This window comes from Bos indicus, chromosome 18 (assembly GCF_029378745.1).
Source record: "Bos indicus isolate NIAB-ARS_2022 breed Sahiwal x Tharparkar chromosome 18, NIAB-ARS_B.indTharparkar_mat_pri_1.0, whole genome shotgun sequence".
NCBI lineage: Eukaryota > Metazoa > Chordata > Mammalia > Artiodactyla > Bovidae > Bos > Bos indicus.
The window spans coordinates 51,499,008-51,518,181 of NC_091777.1; the positions used below are offsets into that span (position 1 = coordinate 51,499,008).

Sequence of the window (19,174 nt, forward strand, 5' to 3'; positions counted from 1 at the left end):
TGTCTTCATGGGGCTGTTTGCTTTTTTCACCTGGTATACTCCTAACCCTGAATATTCATTGGAAGGACTGATGCTGAAGTGGAAGCTCCAATACTTTGGCCACCAAGTCCGAAGAGCTGACTCACTGAAAAAGGCCCTGATGCTGGGAAAGCTTCAGGGCAGGAGGAGACAGGGGTGACAGAGGATGAGATGGTTGGATGGCACCCACGGACTCAATGGACATGAGTCTGAGCAAACACCAGGAGACAGTGATGGACAGGGAAGCCTGGCCTGCTTCAGTCCATGGGGTTGCGGAGAGTCAGACCAGACTTAGCGATTGAACAACACTCCAGTGCATGTTTCAGAACCCTGCTCAGTGGCTGCCCCTCTGTGACTCCCAGCAGAGTCTTTTCACTCCTCTAAGCCCGTCTACCCAACCAGGCACCTCCTTCCGTCTCAGCCCTGAGCACACTGGAGGATGAATGTCTGTGTCTAGCCTTACCATCCCCAACTAGGCTGGAGCTCTTCAAGGCCAGAGAATAATTTACATCCCCAGTGCATACACAAACTTCCCACTCTCTTCTCAACCCCTAGATGAGGATGGCCCCCACACTGGGGACAGACACACTCAACCCCAAGAAACGCGCTTCACCCATAGCCCACACAACAGCCATAGAGACCTTCTAAACCATAAACTGAGTCATGACTTTCCCTGTTCAAAAACCTTCCATGGATGCCTCGTGTCCCCAAATAAAGACCAAGCTCCAAAGCCTGCAAAAGGAGGTCTGGCATGACCCCAGCCCTGTCACACCTCTGGTCTTTGCCCAGGATCTCCTCTGGGGGACTCCCACCTCTCCCTGGAGGCCAGCTCCTCATTTGCTGCCAAGGGAGGCCTTCCTGGACTTCTCTAGCCACTGCCTTAGATTGCTGCTTCACCTCCTTATTGTCCTCAGGGCACAGCTCAAAATCACCACATCCTAAACCTTCCGGTTCCTCCCAACCCTCCAGCCTCTGGCTCACTGTCTCCTTGGATTCTGTCCTAACACACAGATATCTTAAATAATCTGCCTGCAATGCAGGAGACCTGGGTTCAATCCCTGGGTTGGGAAGATTCCCCTGGAGAAGGGAACAGCTACCCACTGCAGTAGTCCTGCCTGGAGAATTCCACGGACAGAGGAGCCTGGCAGGCTACAGCCCATGGGGTCGCAAAGAGTAGGACATGACTGAGCAACACACACACAAAAGCATCATACACTCGTATTTCCGGGCCTTTGCGTGGGCTATTCTCCTTACCTGGAATGCCGTTTTGCTCTCTCCTACATTCACCTCTGGTCTCAGGCATAGCCCAGGCTAAATCAGATGCCATCTCTGAGGTTATCACTCCCTAGGGGTGGGTTTGTTTCCCCCACTAGACTGGGAGCCCAGAAGAGTAAAGATGGGGCCTTTGCACAGGCTATTTCCTCTTCCTGGAATGCTTTTCTCCTCCTCCTGGCTGATTCCCATAGGTCTTTAGTCCTCAGCTCAGACATCTCCTCCTCCAGGAAGCCTTCTCTGCTCTCACTCACCCCACAGGATCAGCCACCTCCTCTGGGCACCCCCAGGTCCGTGGGGTTCCCCATCAGAGCCCCGACCACTCCGGGTTGAACTATTAACATGTTTGTCTCCGCCACTAGATTCCAAGCCCCAAGTCATCACGGATTGCTGAGGCTTGTGGGTCTCTCTGCTGAATCCCAGTGGCAAAGACAATGCCTGGTACATGAATGACTGAAAAAATGCTTTTGTTGAAGTACTTTAAAAAGAACAACACTAATAATCCTAAGACCATTTATTGGATATTTATTATGTACCAGGCACAGTAAGTACCTGCTCTCATTTAATTGCAATAGCCCCAGGAGGTGAGTACTATTACTATCACCACGTGCAGGGAGGGAAAGCCAAATCTTAGAGAAAGGAAGCCACCTGCCTAAATTCACAAAGCTAGGAAGAAGCGGAACGCAAATTTGAAGCCAGGTGGCTGGGCTCAAAGCCTGAGTTTCCAACAACTTCTTTTTAAATGAAGATTAAAAAAATTTTTTTTTAATTTATTTTTACTTTTTTGGTCACATCCAGCGGCATGCAGGATCCTAGTCACCACTAGAGATGGAACTCAGGTCCCCTGCCCTGCAGTTGAAGCACTGAGTCTTCATTGCTGGACTGCCAGAGTAGTCCCTAAGTATCTAAGGATTACTCTGAACAGCCCACACTGATGCTGTGGCTTGTAATTGTCCATCTGAGGCTGGTTGCAACTCCCCGACCAGACTTCAAGGCCTTCCAAGGCAGGGCCCAGGTTGGCTGCATTTTAGAGCAAAGGGCCTGGACCCGTTCGTGGTCAGTGGATGAATGAGGGCACAAATGAATGAATTAGCGCACCAGCGGGTGTGTGACCCACGCGGCCCCACTCACCCTCGATGAGCCATTCGCAATTGCCATTGACGCTGTAGTTGCCCGCACCATCTGTCACGAAGCCTGGAGCCTCCCGCAGCACTTGCCGCTGCCCCTTGCAGTCCCCTGCCTGGGCTCCAGGAGACAGTGGCCCCAGCACGGCCAATGATACAGCCAGCGCCACAGCCAGAGCCCGACCCAGGGCCATCGCCGCCTCCTCCCGTACTGAGGGGTCGTAAAGCCCCGGAGAGGGCCTTCCACCCCGTTTGAAGCCCTGCAAATGCGACCTCTATGGATGGGACATGGCCTTGTAGACCAGCGGGGTCCAGGAGCCGCTGAGACAGCCGTTGTCGCCGGGCTCTGGAGATGGAGGGGTGGGCCCTACAGACCCATGGAAAACCCTGTAACGGGGGTCGTTATGGTCGGGGCAGACCCTTAGGGGCCATGGGAGTCTCTTGTAGACATGGGCCCCCATAGGCTAGCTGACCCCATAAACGATGTCCAGCAGTTACAGTCGCGGGCCGCTGCAGGCCGAAACGGACCTTATAGACCACTCGGGTCCCCAGTGGGCGAAGAGGTGTACAGTTCGGCGGGGGCCTACATCAAGGATGCGGGCACGTCCTGGACCGGAGGGTCCTCCGGGAGAGAACCCTCCAGCCAGGGGCGGGGCGCGAGCGGCTGCCCCGGGGCAGAGTCAGTCTTCAGGGGCTCAGGCCTGGACCCCATAGACGAACTCGCTTGCTCACCCACCCGCGACTCCCGTCCGAGCCGGATGAGCCAGATCAGAGAGACGAGGGGACACTCGGGCGAGAGCGGCCACGGGAAGAACGCGGGGAGGACGAGAGGGAGGGGGCCTAGCAGCCGCTGTGGGATAAAAAATAAAGAGGAGGCGAGAAGTTGCAGAGACGCAGGTCAGAGCGGCCCTGGGAGGACTGCAGAGCACCCAACCCCACCCCTCCACAAAGGGAGACTTCCGGAAACTTCCCCGCCCATTTGTTCCTAGACGCAGGCGCAGCAGTGACCGCCTCGGCCGGTGAAGTGAGAATTACACATGCGCGGTGCTCAAATCTTAATCCGAACTCCTGGTGCAGGTGGCTGAACAAAGCATCGGCCACTGGAGGGCGCTTCTACCTATAACTGGGGCAGAGATGGTAAAAATAAAGCTGTACAGTAAGAGGACTCTGCTAGATGATGATTCATACCTTCAGGGCTCTCCGATTATGGGTCAACAAAAGGTCAGGTTATGCAGGTCCCTCACAAGATGCCATTTCACAGTTGGGCACACTGAGGTCCCGAGCCTGGAACGGTTCGTGTTCAGCCCAGTCTCTGAGCACTATCAAGATGTAAAAGAGTCCATCTTAAAGATAAAAACTCAACGAATCTTTATTTTGGCAAGAAGGGGGAAAAGTCTTTCTGCCAAGGACCTGAGGGAGGGCCTCCGGGATGGAGATAGGGTGGGCAGAGTACGGGTCCGAGGTCACAGAGATCCAGGGGAAGGTTTCAGAGTCGAGAGTAGCTTCACAATATCTGTCCTGGGAGCAGTGGCTCGGGGTCGCGGATTCCTGGAGAGCCTCAGGCAGGGTCCCGGCGATCGTCACTGGTGTTCCGGGTCCGGCGGGGTCAGAGGTCTCGGAGGGGGCCAGGGGGCCGGAGGTCACGGAACAGCGGGAGCCCAGAATCCGGTGCCGCTCGGGGCAGGGGCTGAGGGAGGGGACGGGGAGAGCGGCTCCCGCGGGACCGTTTGGCACAAAAGTCAAAGGGGGACTGGGAGGGAGCGGGACACTACGCACCCCTACCTGGGCACGAGGGGTGGGGAGGTTTGGCAAGGCCGGGAATGGCAGAGCCCTGGGGCCGGGTTAGAGAGGGGATCTGGAGCCCGGCCGGGGCCCGGCGCGCGGCCCATGGGGCAGGGGTGCTCAGACCGGGGGTGCGGTGCCCCCGGCCGTGTGCATGCTGAAGTACTCGGTGAAGCCGGTGTGCGGCGCCGCTGTCTGGGGCACGAGCGGCTGGTAGGGCGGCGTCGGGCCATCCCAGCTTGGGTCGGCCGCCTTGGGGAACCGAGAGGAAGGGGGCGGGGAGGCCGCGCCCGGCTCGGCCATGGTCACCACGCGGCCCCTCGGGGCCACCGCCGCCGCCACCGCTGTCTCCTCCACCTGCTTCCCGGCCTGGGAGGGGGGTCAGGATCAGATGCCGTCCTGGACCCACGGAGGGGCAGATGCAGCCCCGAAGGCCCATCCCCCTCCCCGCGATGATCCCCCCTCCCGAGGTGTGGGCTCAGGGGTCAGTCAGGGGCGCCTGGGCAGTGGGGCCAGGTACTCAAGCGGGGGCGTCGGGGTGCGCCGGGCGAACTCCGGCGGTGGCCGGGGAGGTGGGGGAGAACCGCGGAAGGCCAGCGGCGGCGGGGGCACCGCGCGGGGTGTCTGAGGGGGCGTACGCAACAGCGCCAGGACCCAGTCTGGCAAGGTGGGCGCGGGCGCCGGGGGTCGGTCGCGGCGCGGCGTGGGGGCGCGGGGGTTGCGAAAGGCAGGGGGTGGGCTCAGGCGCCTGGGCGTGGAGGGCGGTGGAGGGGCCGGGAGCGGGGTCAGGTACTCCAGGGGCGGCGCCAGCAGCTCCTCGGGCGCCGGGGGCGCGGGGCTTACGCAGGAGGCGGGCGGGGGTATGGAGAAGAGCTCCGTGAAGTTGGGCACCGAGTCGCTGATGAACGTCACGTTCCCATAGACGTGCTGCGGGAAGGCCTTGTCTGCGGACTGGCTGCCTCCGGGGCCTGGGGCTCCGGCCGAGGCGATCTGCGACGTGCGCACGTGGTATGGGAAGTTCTTGTTGGCCGCCGAAGGGCGTGTCATGATCTGGGGTGAAAGGCAGGCGCAGGTTGGAGAAGGGCTGTCCAGGCCTCAGGCTGCCTTCATAAACAGGAGCCCTAAGGATTCTCCTGTTCACTCGATACCCCCGCTTCTCTGAAACCCTTGAACTGGATGTGGCACCTCCTCTGGGCTCTCACAAAGTCCTGAGCTCTAACTTTCAGTCCGTCACTACTCTGCAGGCGCTTTCTCAGTCAAAGCCCTGAGCTCCCAGTTATCACTGAATGGTTAAGCTGCAGCATCCTATGATATCTAGTAGGATGTGGGTGTACTAAGTCGCTTCAGTCGTGTCCAACTCTCTTCAACTCCATGGACTGTAGCCTGCCAGGCTCCTCTGTCCATGGGATTCTCCAGGCAAGACTACTGGAGTGGGTTGCTGTGCCCTCCTCCAGGGGATCTTCCCCACTCAGAGACTGAACCTGGATCTCTTAGGTCTCCTGCATTGGCAGGCAAGTTCTTTACCACTAGCACCGCCTGGGAAGCCCATTTAGTACAATAGTTACTAGCTATCTGTGGCTATTTAAATTTAAAATAACCAAAATTAAACTAAAACTTTAATTTCTCAGTCACACTGGCCACATTTAAGTGTTCAGTAGCCACATGGGGTTAGTAGCTATTGTATGGGACAGCACAGATGGTAAAATATTTTCATAAACAGAAAATTCAATTGGAGAGCAACTGACAGACTCTAGAAAGTTAGCTCCTTGATGGCAGGTACTTGATGGTTCTTTTCCCTGCTGAATCCCCAACATCTTCTAGAACAGTGCCTGACACATATAAGCTCTCAATAAATAATGGTTGAATGTAGACATGTCTCTGGATTAGCTGGGAGGCCACAAGGGCAGGGACTGGGGTGACCCTAGCACTGCACATAGGAGCCCAGCTCAGTCCCTCCAAGGTTGTTGCTGAATAAGTGAACAAGGAGCTGAAACCAGAGCGATGGAATGCCTGCTGGTGGTGGAGCTGTTCTGAGCCAATATGAGTGTTTTTAGGAAGGAACCTGGGCGAAGGTGAAGTATAGTAGAAAGGTTACTGTGTTCTGAGCCTGCACCCCACCTCCTGGCCCCACAGTTCACTGAGTATAGGACCTGCGGCATGCTGCTTACACTCCCAGAGCCTCACTGCACAAAAGGAGTTGCAGTGCCTACGTGGAGATGAAAAGAGGGTGGAAATGAAAACCGCTGGTGCAGACTCTGGTACATGGTGTGTGCGTGTGTGCTAAATTGTGTCTGACTCTGTGCGACTCTATGAACTGCAGCCTGCCAGTCTCTATCCATGGGATTCTCCAGGCAAGAGTACTAGAGTGGGTTGCCATGCCCACCCCCAGGGGATCTTCCCAACCCAGGGATCAAACCTGCATCTCTTAGATCTCCTGCATTGGCAGGCAGGTTCTTTACTGCTAGCACCACCTGGGAAGCCCTGGCACATGGTGGGTTCTTAGCATTTCGCCTCTCTCTGTCCCTCTGTGACTTCCTGCAGAGCCTCAGGAGGAATCATCCCAGGAAAGTGAGTCTGTACCTAAGTCGGGTTCCAGGGTAGAACATGGGGAACCTGGCCCCCTCTCTCAGTGGCTGAGTATATTCCCAACAAAGAATACATGGTGGACCCATCAAGTCAGGAGCTGGGACCCTCAGCAATGCCTATTTTCCTGTCTGGTTCCCACTTATGCCAGATCTTAGAACCCCACCACCCCCACCAATGGCCACGGAGCCTGGCAGGTCACTTCCCCTCTCTGGGCGTTAGCTTCCCCTCTCTGTTTGCCCTGGGGCTGCTCTGCCAAGTAAACAAGACAGCAGAAATAAAGGCATATGGGTGTTCCCAGCATGAAACAGGGTGGTTTGAGAAAGGTGCCCACTGAATGGTTGATGGATGGATGGAAGAATGAATGAACAGAAGGACTGGACTGTCTCCCAGAAAGCCAGATAGGATGTAAACCAGAGCAAAGAAGAGAGTTGGTGTTAGTAACCCCTGCTGCCATTCAGATCTAGGCCCCCTGGAGCCCCAGCCTGACCCACCCCAGTGGCTTCGTCCTGTGATGGAGTGGCAGAGATGGGAGAATGTGAAGGGTAGCGGGAGAGTAGAGACCAAGGGGCTTAGGGAAGGCTGTGGAGATACAGAAGGGGAAAGTGAGAGTCCGGGGACCCAGGGTCAGGATGGAAATGGGGATGGGGGCAAAGAAAGAGAGTAGGGCTGGGGGAAGAGCCCAGGACACAAAAGTAGGAGAGAGGAATAGAAGAGGGTGGACTCTGGGGGATACAGTGGAACAGCCTGCAAAGACCCAGCAGGCTCTCAATAAGCATGTGTTGAATGCCTAAAGGATGAATTGAAGGAAATGGATCAAGCACTCAGAACAGAAATTCAGGCAGCTCAGGGGTGGATGGCCTCATGCATCCTCCACCCACTGGTTTCCCACTGCCTCCCACCCTGGATGCCCAGCCTCACCAGGAACACGCCGTGGGCATATAGATGGATCCCCAACTGGATTCCATTGACAATCTTCTCCCGGGCCCACTTGGGGATCCCGAAGTTGGCGATCAGGGCCATGACCGGAACTGCAAAGAACCTGAAGGGGAGGCAGTGGGTCTGTAGAGACACCATCCCTGCCTTCCACCCCACCCCATGGCCCCAAATCCCCTGCTATGCACACACACACACACACACACACACACACACGCCCCAAGTGGGTCCCAAATTGGAGGGAAGCCAGTGTGACCTTCAGAGCCAGAGGTTAAAAGGAGACAGGAATCCCACTGGCCTGGGAAATGTGGTGAGGGGGGTGGGCAAGCAGTAGGTTGAATTTAACTCAGTTCTAACCCCACCCCAAATTCTGGCACCTGATAGGAAATCAAAGATGTTTGATGACTGAATTAACATATGATAATAATAATTAAGGAATTGCTGCATGCCAGACCTGTTACTAAGCATTTCATGAATACACACTCATGTAACTCTCACAGTGACTCTATGAGGCAGGTACAATTTCCATCCCTATTAAACAGGTGTGGAAACTGAGGCAGAGAGAATTTAATTGATGTGTGTAATGTCACACAATTTACAAGCTTTAGAAAGTGAAGTAAAAGTGTTAGTCACTCAGTCATGTCCAACTCTTTGCAACCCCATGGACTGTAGCCTGCCAGGCAAGAATACTGGAGTGGAAAAAAATAATAATAATAATATTGGAATGGGTTTCCATTCCCTTCTCCAGGGGAATCTTCCCAAACCAGGGATCAAACCCAGATCTCCTGCTGCATTGCAGGCAGATTCTTTACCATCTGAGCCACCAGGGAACCCCCACAAGCTTTAGAACTGGGATCTAAATCCAGGTAATCTGGCTTAGAATCCACCTACTTGGGACTTCCCTGGTGGTCCGGTGGCTAAGACTCCACACTCCCAATCCTGAGTTTGACCCCCAGTCAGGAAACTAGGTCCCACGTGCTGCAATTAAGAGTTCACATGCTGCAACTAATGATCCCACATGCCTCAACTAAGACCCAGCGCAACCAAATATATAAGTAAATAAATATTTAAAATGCATATATGAGAAAGTAAATCATTTAAAAGAATCCACCTACTTTACTGCTGTGTGTGTGTGCTAAGTTGTTTCAGTCGTGTCCGACTCTGCGACCTTCTGGACTGTGTAGCCCACCAGGCTCTTTTGTCCATGGGATTCTCCAGGCAAGAATACTGGAGTGGGTTGCCATTTCCTCCTCCAGGGGAATCTTCCCCACCCAGGGATCAAACCCATGTCTCTTACATCTCCTGCATTGGCAGGCGAGCTCTTTACCACTTGCACCACCTGGGAAGCCCATAACTTTGCTGCTGCTGCTGCTGCTAAGTCACTTCAGTCGTGTCCGACTCTGTGCGACCCCATAGACAGCAGCCCACCAGGCTCCGCCATCCCTGGGATTCTCCAGGCAAGAACACTGGAGTGGGTTGCCATTTCCTTCTCCAATGCATGAAAGTGAAAGTGAAAGTGAAGCCGCTCAGTCGTGTCCGACTCTTAGTGACCCCATGGACTGCAGCCTACCAGGCTCCTCCAACCATGGGATTTTCCAGGCAAGAGTACTGGAGTGGGGTGCCATTGCCTTCTCTGAACTTTACTGCTACGCTATGTTAATGAAAAGAATCACAACTACTTTTTGTTGGACATTTACTATGTGCCACACTCAAAGCCCTTATCTGTTGCCCTATACAACTCTCAAGACACCCATTTGCAGGAGATACTCTGGACAATCCCTCTTTCTGGGTAGGCAACCTGAGGCTTTTATAGTTTTTTTCACTTTGGGAAAGGAATCGTTTCCAGGTTACACAGTGAGTAAGTGGCAGACTCTGGTGACAGCTGCCTAACTTAAAGTCCATCTGCCTCCCAGAAGAGGGTCTGAGTTGAAGACAGCCATTTCTGGGGAGCCGGGGAAGGCATGGACAGGTTGGGGGCCCAGCACATCTCACCAGAGGGTGTAGGCAGCAAAGAAGGGCACGTAAAAGGGCTGCTTCTCCGGGAAGTGGCGCAAGGAGACGAGCACAGCATAGGAGAACCACACGTAGGCCGCCACCTGCAGCCCAATGAGCCCGTAGCCCGCTGGCGACTCATAGGTGTACAGGACCTGGCCCGGGTCAAAGAACTGGACCCAAGGGAGAGGGTCAGTCACAGCCCTGGCCTTTGGCCCTCCTCACAGGGACCCCAGACCCCACCCTCAAATACCCTCAAAGGGCTCAGAGGTACTTGATCAAGACAGAAGCAGTAGGAGAATGAGAGATGGAGATGAAAGGATAGACACAGAGAGAGAGTAAAAAGATAGAAACTATCCCTGCTACCATGGCCCAGCACAGAGCTGAACACCACCAAGTGTAAGTTTTTCTGTTTGCACCGAGTTGATAAAGCAGGTCTTATTTTCACCCCATTTTACAGAAGGGGGAAACTGAGGCTAAGCAGGAAGCCTTTCGGCCAAAGTCAAGGTGATATATAAAGCCTTAGAGAAGTCCCCTGGGGTAGGTAAAACCCTCCTCATTTTACAAAAGAAGAAGCAGATTTGGGGGTGGGGTGGGCATCAGTCAAGGTCAACCAGCTGGGAAATGGGAGAGCCAGAGTGGACTCCAGGTCTGTGTGACTCCTGAACTTAGTCACGACACTGAGCATGAAATGTGACAGACAGCGAGAGACAGAAGGAGGAGAGCCACGTAGAGAGACGGGAATGCACTTAGGGAGACAGATGGAAAGGCGGAAAACCACCGAGTGGGAGAGCCAGGAAGAACACTAGCAGACAGGTGGAAGAGGCCACTAAAAGCTTTGCGGGTAGGGAGGACGGAGCAAAGCCTGAGCTTTTAGGGGGACTCACCTCGGCCTCGTAGATGAGCAGCGCCACGTGTGTGAGGGTGTACAGGGTCATGTAGACAGACAACTTCACCGAGCCTGAGTGGCTGATGCGGCCCCTGGCGACAGGCCGTGAGGGGAGACAGCAGGGGTGGGGGCCGTCAGAGAGGAGGGGGTGGCCACCCCCTCCCCCAACCCAATCTCTGCCCTGCCCCCCTGCCCAGCCACCCTATCCCTGCTGTGCTCCCTCCCGCCCCAGCATGGGCACCGTGTCACCGTGAATCCCTTCCCCAGAAGGATCAGCATCAGCAGGAAGATGAGGAAGCTGGAGGAGAAGAGCAGCTTGGCTGGTAGAAGGAGGAGAGGGCAGCTCAGACGCGGGCTCCGCCGGGGGAGGAGCCCCACACCCTCCCGGGCCCACTTCTTTCTCACCCAGGATCTTCAGACTCTCGTTGCCAATGCCATCCGTGGCATACTGGCCCCAGTAGATGCAGAAAAATAGGAGGCTCAGGACTGAGGGGAGGACAGGCAGTGAGAGGAAAGGACAGACACCGGCTTTAGAGCATCACTCTTCCCTAGCACTGTGATCCAGATGACCAGAGCCCTTCGTTCATCCCTATCAGGATTTAGACTCTACTCCTGCCGACTTCCTGGGATGCTCTGAAGTCCAGACCCCCAGCCCCTCCTCCCTCAGACCCAGGAGTCCAGATCCCCAGCCCCCCTCCCTCAGACCTAAGAATCCAGGCCCCCAGCCCTTCCTTTCTTAGGCCTAAGTATCTGAGCCGTAAGCTCCTCCTCTCATAGAACTCAAAAGTTAAGATACTCTAAACCTCACCCTCCATTCCTGCTGCAGCCATGAACATTTTATAAGTCGTGTGAAGCAACTGACGACCTTTCAGCAAATCTAGGAGGAGGATAAGGGAAGGCTGTACACAGACAGATTGGCTGCCCTCCAACCTTGTCCCCCCTCCCCCATCTTCCCTCTCCCCTCTCGCTCCGCCCCTGCCATGGGCTGGACTCACATCCAAAGTAACAGGAGAGGAGGAAGATGAGGATGAAGATGAGGAGGAAAGTCACATCGGTCTCCAGGATCCCTGCCAATTTGGCAGAAGGAAACCCTGCAGTCAGGAGGGGTCTTCCCTCAACAGGCTCCCAGTTCTAGGTTCCCACTGAGATGCTGGGTCCCCAGGTGCTCACCAAATTCATCAGCAGAGAAATGCCGCGTCCAGAAGGACTTGCCGTTGGTGAGGACCATCTCATACTCCAGCTGCAGCCCATCTCCCTGTGGGGAGTGTGGTGGCCTAAGGAAGGGGGGCAGGGGTAGCCCTGGGCAGGGAAGGGGTTGGCAAGAAGGCAAGGAGGAGAAGGCCCCGGTCACTTACACCACACTTGCTGAGCGCGATGTACCACCACCTTTCACGCACGGAGCGGAAGCTGCGGCCACTGGAGCAGCTCAGGTAGCGAGTTCCCTCCTCTGACACCACCTGGGGAGGAGCGCAAAGGCTGAAGCCTGCCTGGACCTGGGCTTTCAGCACCTGCCCATTCCCCCAGGCCAGGCCCATACCTGACAGCCTGACCAGGCATACTGGGTAGTGAGGTTGATGACCTGGTTGTTCTCTGGCCTGATCACTGACTCCTTAGCCAGGCAGTCCTAGGCAAGGACAGGGATGTGGTCACTCCTTGGCGAGCTTCAACCTTGTCCCCCCACCACCTTCCTCACAGACTTCACCTTGTCCCCTGCCTTGTACACGGCTGGCCACTGGGATGGGTCATCGAAATAGAGGAGGATGTTCTGACAGCACTTGGCCTGCAGACCCAGAGATGTGGGGAGTTGGAGAGCTGGGGTAGCCCTTGCCTTGGGAGGCCAAGGGGGTGTCCAGCCTCAGCATGGTGAGTGATTGGGGAAGGCTCACCTCAGGGTATCGGAAACGGAAGTCTAGTCGGCCATAATCCGAGAGGAAGCAAAATCTCGTCAGGAACACCCAGTCCTGGAAAAGGGGCCCACTCAGACTTTCTTCTGAGCCCCTTGAGAACTCTCCTTGACTCCATAGTCCCCCCCTCAACTTTTCCTCCCTACCCTGGAGTTCCTGGTTTCCTAAGAAACATAAAGGGGACCAGGTCACCTCCAAAATTCTTCTGTTATCCTTTCACCTTGGTTCCAGGATTCCTGCTTCGGATGTCCCCCAAGTTTCTTCCCCTCCTTTCAAACACTTCTCCCATTTCTCAGGTGCCAGAGAAAGCCTGGAGGGCCAGATCCCCATCCTGGACATCTTTTGTCACAGACACACACACACACACTGGACATCTTTTGTCACAGACACACACACACACACTGGACATCTTTTGTCACAGACACACACACACACAGGACATCTTTTGTCACACACACACACACACACACACACACACACACACACACACACACACACACACACACACACACACACACACACACACACACACACACACACACACACACACACACACACACACGTCCCAGAACCCATCAGATGCTGGGGAGTATTCCAAATAGCCCCCTCTGGGTCCTGAGCAGGAGAGTGAACTCAGGCTCTCTTGCAGTGAAAAGTGCTGTCCCTTCAGCACCACCTCGGCGTCCCCCACCCCCACCCCAAACTCTGACTCTCCCAACCCCGCCCCGCTCCTCGCCCAACTCTGACCTCAATGTCCCTCCTACAATCCCCGAGGCTCCTCTCTACCCTCGGGGCCCCCTCAGCCTCAACCCAGACCCAGTCCCTCATCGCCCCTGGCCCCAAGCCCCCAGGCTCTCAGGGACCTTCCGGGAGAGGCGGCAGGGGGCGGGGCGGCACCTTCCCCCTTCTCTCCCTCTGGTCCCTCGGGGGCCCGGCGGGTGGCAGGGGAGGGCCGGGCGCGCTCACCTCCTTGGAGCTGAGGTTGCCCCGCACGTACTTAGCCCGGGCGCGGGGGGGCAGCGGCAGCATTAGGAGCAGCAGCGGCGGCAGCAGGCGGCGCAGAGCGGGCGCGCGCGGGGGCTCCATTCCACCCGCTCCGGCCCCGGCCCCGGCCCGGGTTCCGCTCCGGCTCCCACTCCGGCCCGGCGACGGTGGCGAGAGCGCGCGGGCCGGCTGGCGCGCGGCCCCGATTAAAGGGGCCGCTGGGCACCGCGCTCCCTGCCTTCTCCTCCGGGATGACCCAGCCTGGCCCCTATCTAACCGCCGTGGGAAGGTCCGCCCCTTTCCCATCCGCACCACACCTCTCCAGCCCCAGTACTCCCCTTGGGTAGTCTCCTTGATACCTCAGGCTCCTGGTGTCCTAAAATGAACTCCAATGCACTCCCCCAAGTCGAGCATCCTCCTCCAGGCTGCCATCTCAGGATGACCCACAACCCCCAGGCCCCAGCTCTGTTCTGACCTCCCCTCAGTTTAGCTCCCAAATAGCTCTTTGATTACCCATCCCCGCCCCCATGACAGCCAACACCAGCTGTGGCCACTCCACATCCCATGCACCCTGTGAAGTTCCTACAGAAACACAGAGGCAGAGTGGGTAAACCACCAGTTCTGGGTCACACAACTCCGAGGTGGTAAAGAGCCCTCAGCCACAACCGCTACAGCCTGACCCTGTCCTGTCACTGCTTACCAGGGTGTGAAAATCAGTTGCCATGAGGCAGAGGGGGTGGTGTTACAAGAAACCCACAAGCAGACTCTGAAATCAATTGCTTGGGTTCAAATCCCAGCATTGCCATAAGCTTCCTAAAAGACCTCAACTGAGTCACACCTGTGTGATCTCCCAGCCAGTCCCCTACACCCTGGCACTGACTTTACGGTTTCCCTGTGGGCAATGGGGAGCCCTGGAAAAGCTTTACAGAGTACAGTCCAAGCCCCTCCGCTTCATTTTCCCAATCAGATTCCAACACATGTTTAGCTTCATCCCTCCCCCTCCACTGAAGAAAATTTGCTGCTCCTCAAAATACCATTTTAAAAAAATTTCCAAGTCAAGAGGCCAAGCAGGGAACATAAGCGGGTGAAATGCAGAGTGTTGACCCCACAAAAAAGGAGCCTCTGCAACTTAGCTTCAGCCAGTTTTTGACAGGAAGGAGAGTAAGTCTGATATGCCAGTTTCTCTGCTTTCATTCTGGGTTTTTTTTTTTTTTTTTTTTTGAGAGAGAAGCCAGAAAAAAATTTTTTTAAAAAGCTGATTTGTAACAGTAGATAATTGATTCAAAAATGTTAAATATATTGTAGACCAAAGAAAAAAGTCTGCCACTATACCCAGGCTTCATCTGTCATTCCTGCCCTGATCCTGCCCACACACTGTTCTTCTGCCCACCAGACCAGAAGCCTCTCATACGCAGAGCCCAGATGTGACTCATGCTAAGTCCCAGCATGGTCTAGGGATACAGGCAGAATGGGCCTTACACGTGCTGGTCCATAGAGGAGCATTTCTAGATTGCCTGGAATGTTCTGTTTCTCCTCTACTAGCAAATTTTTACCGAACTTGAAAAATACAAGGGTCTTTTGTCAACTCCTCGTCAGCAGAGTAGAGTCATCACTCCCTCCTTGGACTCCCCAGCCCCTGGACTTCTCTTTCAGATGCCACAAGGGCTGAAACTGTGTTCACCACTGTACTGGGAGTCCCCTGGAGGCACAGCCTCAGTCTCATTCACTCTGGAGCCCCAGCATCACCAGAGTCAAGCACAAAGTTGGCCTTAATGGGTGGATCTGTTAAGACTGACTGGAGGTCTCTGGGCCGAGGACGGTGACAAATGACAGTACCTTTCCTTCCACTTTGGACCCAGAACTCAAAGCTAGGGAAAGCTGCTGTCCTGAGCCAGCCACTCACTAAAAATCAAGAGGACTGTGAAGAAGACACTTTATTGAGGTGATCAGAGTTGGAGATTCCTGCCCCCAACCCAGCCTCAGCCTGCTCAGTACAGTCTCATGGGTGGAAAGGACCAGGCCTCTGGGCTGCTCTGAGCCACCATCCAGGAGAGGCTGGGCAGCGGTGCTGGGGGGCTGGGGCTCCAGTCCAAGGCAGAGCTTCGGGGCAACAAGGGTGATGGTGGCTGGGGCAGGAGTTGTGGTGGGCCAATCCCCCAAGGCCGGGGAGGAGGCGGTGTGGCTACCAGCCAGATGCTTTTCAGTAGATCAAAGGCTGTTGGGGGGCCCCAGGCTGCCCCAGATGGCGAAGGCAACGAGGATAATGGGGGTGGCCAGGGACCTTTCGGTGGTGCCAGGCTCACTTGGTGCACAGTAGGAGTGCTGGAGGTGGGAGGCACAGCAAAGGTGAGCTCCTTTGTTCCCTGCCGCCTCCTCTGCCTCCCCTCCCCTGGGGCCTGCTCAGGACTGTTGATCCAGGAAGGTGTCATTCTTTGCCTCTTAAGGGCCCCAGGATCAGTCCCTGGCACAGAGGAAAGAAGCATGAGGGACAGCTGAACAAGAGCAGACAAAGAAAAAGGGAGTTTAGGAGGCAGGAGGTAAGCTCACCTGGCAAGTGTGGCTGGCAGCCCCGGAGCACCAGGGTAAGGTCAGGCACACAGCCATGGCAGGCCTGTAAAGTGCCCACAATAGCATCCCTGGCCTCTTGAACTAGGTTTCTCCTAGGGAAGGCTCGTGGCAGAATCAGCTGACATTGCAGCTCCCCCAGCAGCTGCTCCAAGTCAGGGAGCTGTGGGGGACTGGGGGGGCCTGGGCCCGAGCCTCCAGGCACCTGGTTTTCCTTGCCCCTTGACTGTAGGGATGGTTGTTGGCCCCTGCCTGGGCTTGGGGAGGACTTGGTGGTGAGTGCAGGGGTGCCCAACTCCAGAGACTCACTGCTAAGCAGCCGGGCCACGTCCAGAGATTTCACCTCATGGTTGAAGAGACCCCGGTGGTCCCGGCTCAGGCGGCCCTGGGTTATGACCACAAGCTTAGCAGCAGTAGGGGCAACAGAATTCCGCAATACCATATGTGGATCCCGACTGGCCACGGGAGGGTGCTGATAGGTCAGCGGCTGCCGACTGCCCGCCAGCGCCTCGTTACGCTCCCGCCTGGTCTTCCGACGGCGGACACGACCAGGCTTCTCAGGCTGCTGGAAAGGCTTGGGGGCTGGCTCCCCGGGATCCATGGTGCCCTGGAAGATAAGGACAGGATAGTCATATGAGAAGAGATGATTTAGGGTGAAGTGGGAGTACTATTTAGAGACTTAAAATGAGAGAAATGGATTGGTAGAGAGCAATCAAAAAAGGTTTGGTCAGGGAAAGATGAGGGAAAAGGCAGAGTCATAGGGGCAGGATGGGGTCAAGGGAGTCATGCTGAATGGGAAGATCTGTCAGAAGATAAAGGGTTAGATGGAACGAGAATGTGAGGAAATCATGGATGAGGGATGGGAAAAATGAGGGATGGGAAAGGGATCATGATACTGGAGGGATCTGGTGAACCAGATAGGGACTTTGGACAGAGGAGAAATCCAGGGGGAGAGGAAGTACTGGAGAATGCAGAAAGTGGAGAGACGGTAGCAAGAGAAAGGCAGGAAAGAGAATAGAAGTTGGAGACACAGAGTAAGCCGGCAGGACAGAAAGGGCAGCAGAGGAGTTAACAGGGACTGGGGCCTGGTCATGGAAGGGGCGTAGACCTCAAGGCTGGGTGAGGCACGTGAGGTAGGGATGGGGGTACAGTTGATGAGGGTAGAGCGGAGGAAGGGCACCTCACCTTCTCCTATCCCCAACGAACCCCGCCCCGCCCTGCCCACTCCACGTGGCTGTGGGGGACAATGGCTTCTTTTCCGCCGTGACCCCAGCTCTCTCGATGCGCCTGACGCTCTTCCGGGTCTCACACAAGGCCTCCTGCACGCACGCACGCACGCATGCGCGAGCCCCTCCCACGCCCTTTGGCATCCAGTTCCGGAGAGTCACAGGCCCAGAGGCACGTGCCAGCTGCCCGCGGTGCCGGTTATAGTCCCGCCCCTCCCAGCCTCACTTTCAGAAATCTCTTTCATTTGTCCTAAGCACCTTCTATCCACCTTCAATCTACCAATTGGCCTAGGTCCACTAGGCCCGCCCCCTTCCTCAGTGCTGATTGGTTTAGACATCTATTGGCGGATTTTCTCTGTAGAGCGGCAAGGTGCGGCGAAGCCAAAGGGGAGAAGGGCCGTTGCAGCCTCTATTTACAGCCAGTCCCCACGCAGTCAACAGGATTTATCCCTAGGGAATCAATACAGTGTCGTCATTTGGAGCTAGGCTTCAGAGCCACACTACCTAGGTTCCTATGCCCAGACTGGCACATTTGAGCTCTGTGACCTTGGCAAAGTATGCAACTGCTCAGAGCTTCAGTTTCCTAATCTGTAAAATGGAGTTGATAATCTTCTCCTTCTTATAACTGCTGTAAGTATGTTATAAGCGTCCAGCATCCAATTTGAAACAGCACTTGTTGACTGGATGCCTCTAAACTTTCCCACTACACTTGTCCCCCTCAGTTCCCCCCCACCCCCACCCCGCTGCTTGCGGGATCTGTTCACTGACCAGGGACAGAATCCCAGCCCGGGTTGTGAAAGCCTGGAGTCCTAACCACTAGTGCACCAGTGAACTCCCCCCTCAGACTCTCAAATCGAGCTATACCAGGGTTTTCCCCATACCCTAATAAGCTATATTGTGCATTACCTGGTAATATTGCTTGTCCAACCTTCATAATCTTACAAAGCCAAACGCCTTAGGTACTACTCATAAGAAATCCTTCACCCTCAGAGTCCATCTCTTTCTCCTCCCACAAAGGTCCCCTGTACCTTTCTTAATCACAACCTTGATTCTTCCTTCAGTTGTGTGTCTGGAGTCTGCCTCCTCCAACATGGCTAGATGAAGGTCAGAATCAGACCTATTCCTTTAATACTCATTCAGCAAATACTTGTGAACAGCCACAGATAGTACTTGGTACTCTGAGTCAGGCTCTGTTCCAGGCAAGTGGATTGAGGCAAAACAAACATAATAAAATAAAATGCAATGCATCTCTGTATCTCAGCATCAACGTTCCTAGAAGGAATGAATAACTATGAAGGTCTCATTTGGGAGTGGAGCTACAGGAACATGATCAGGATTTTTAGGGGGTGGAACCCCGCCACCTGGTCCCCCAGAACAAGGAGATCTGGGAAGACTTGAGGTCTGAGATTAATTTGGGGCAGGAGGTGGGAGTCAGCGACCTTAGATGACCTTGGCTATGGATGTAGGTTTCAGAGCCCCGACACACCCAACTGAAGTCGGTCAGCCATAGGTTTAGGGAGGGGAGCGGAGGCCACAGATCTGTAAGGTGAGCTGCGCGGGAGGGGCGCCAAGCTAGACTTGGCCCTTGCAGCATCTCTAATTTCCCTTATCTTTCTGCATCTTCTACTACCCTCTCTGCAGGGTCAGTGATGTCTCTATTGCTAAAACATATAGTTTAGCTATTATGTCACAAAAACTGGTGGTTTTGAGCAGGGGAGGGCCATGAGCACAGAGGCTCACTAAAGTCCCAGCACTGCCTTACAGCTGAGCCGCTAATTTTCACATTTTGCCATCCTCCTTTTCTCTCCCCTACGTCTGAAGAAAATGGGCGCGTCCCTTCCTGGCCAGGTGCTTACGAGCCACCCCCTCAAGGGATCCAAGGAATGGACTCGTCCACTC

The 19,174-nt window shown here is 55.2% G+C and overlaps 3 protein-coding genes across 11 annotated transcripts in view; all 3 read right to left on the reverse strand.

Annotated features, from left to right (window-relative positions):
• Positions 1-3,359, reverse strand: part of MEGF8 (multiple EGF like domains 8) — a 40,924-nt gene extending 37,565 nt beyond the window's left edge. The window contains exon 1 of one of the 2 annotated variants that reach the window (XM_019979238.2): positions 2,422-3,359. In XM_019979238.2, coding sequence (XP_019834797.2) covers positions 2,422-2,608 — 187 coding nt within the window. In that variant the 5' untranslated portion in view covers positions 2,609-3,359. The remainder of the gene's footprint in view (positions 1-2,421) is intronic. The other variant, XM_070771094.1, reaches the window with a different exon arrangement.
• A 399-nt stretch (positions 3,360-3,758) lies between these two features.
• TMEM145 (transmembrane protein 145) lies at positions 3,759-13,665 on the reverse strand. Of its 3 annotated transcripts, none has more exons than XM_019979242.2 (15): positions 13,467-13,665; positions 12,483-12,557; positions 12,299-12,376; positions 12,134-12,220; positions 11,952-12,053; positions 11,767-11,851; positions 11,592-11,663; positions 11,405-11,473; positions 11,002-11,082; positions 10,838-10,916; positions 10,595-10,688; positions 9,708-9,880; positions 7,701-7,821; positions 5,040-5,246; positions 3,759-4,101 (listed from the first exon to the last, which is right to left on the reverse strand). In XM_019979242.2, exons 1-15 carry the CDS (start codon positions 13,584-13,586, stop codon positions 4,021-4,023), a joined length of 1,524 nt encoding a protein of 507 aa, XP_019834801.1. In that variant the 5' UTR covers positions 13,587-13,665; the 3' UTR covers positions 3,759-4,020. The 3 variants fall into 3 exon arrangements, with proteins under 3 accessions (XP_019834801.1, XP_019834798.2, XP_019834799.1); XM_019979239.2 differs by having other exon boundaries at positions 3,759-4,565; XM_019979240.2 differs by lacking the exon at positions 9,708-9,880 and having other exon boundaries at positions 3,759-4,565.
• Positions 13,666-15,403: 1,738 nt separating this feature from the next.
• On the reverse strand, positions 15,404-19,160 carry PRR19 (proline rich 19). Of its 6 annotated transcripts, none has more exons than XM_070771105.1 (4): positions 18,320-19,160; positions 17,235-17,725; positions 16,032-16,656; positions 15,404-15,945 (listed from the first exon to the last, which is right to left on the reverse strand). In XM_070771105.1, exons 3-4 carry the CDS (start codon positions 16,648-16,650, stop codon positions 15,473-15,475), a joined length of 1,092 nt encoding a protein of 363 aa, XP_070627206.1. In that variant the 5' UTR covers positions 16,651-16,656; positions 17,235-17,725; positions 18,320-19,160; the 3' UTR covers positions 15,404-15,472. The 6 variants fall into 6 exon arrangements, with proteins under 6 accessions (XP_070627206.1, XP_070627204.1, XP_019835686.1 ...); XM_070771103.1 differs by having other exon boundaries at positions 18,304-19,160; XM_019980127.2 differs by having other exon boundaries at positions 17,534-17,725; positions 18,182-19,160.
• Between the last annotated feature and the right edge of the window lie 14 nt (positions 19,161-19,174).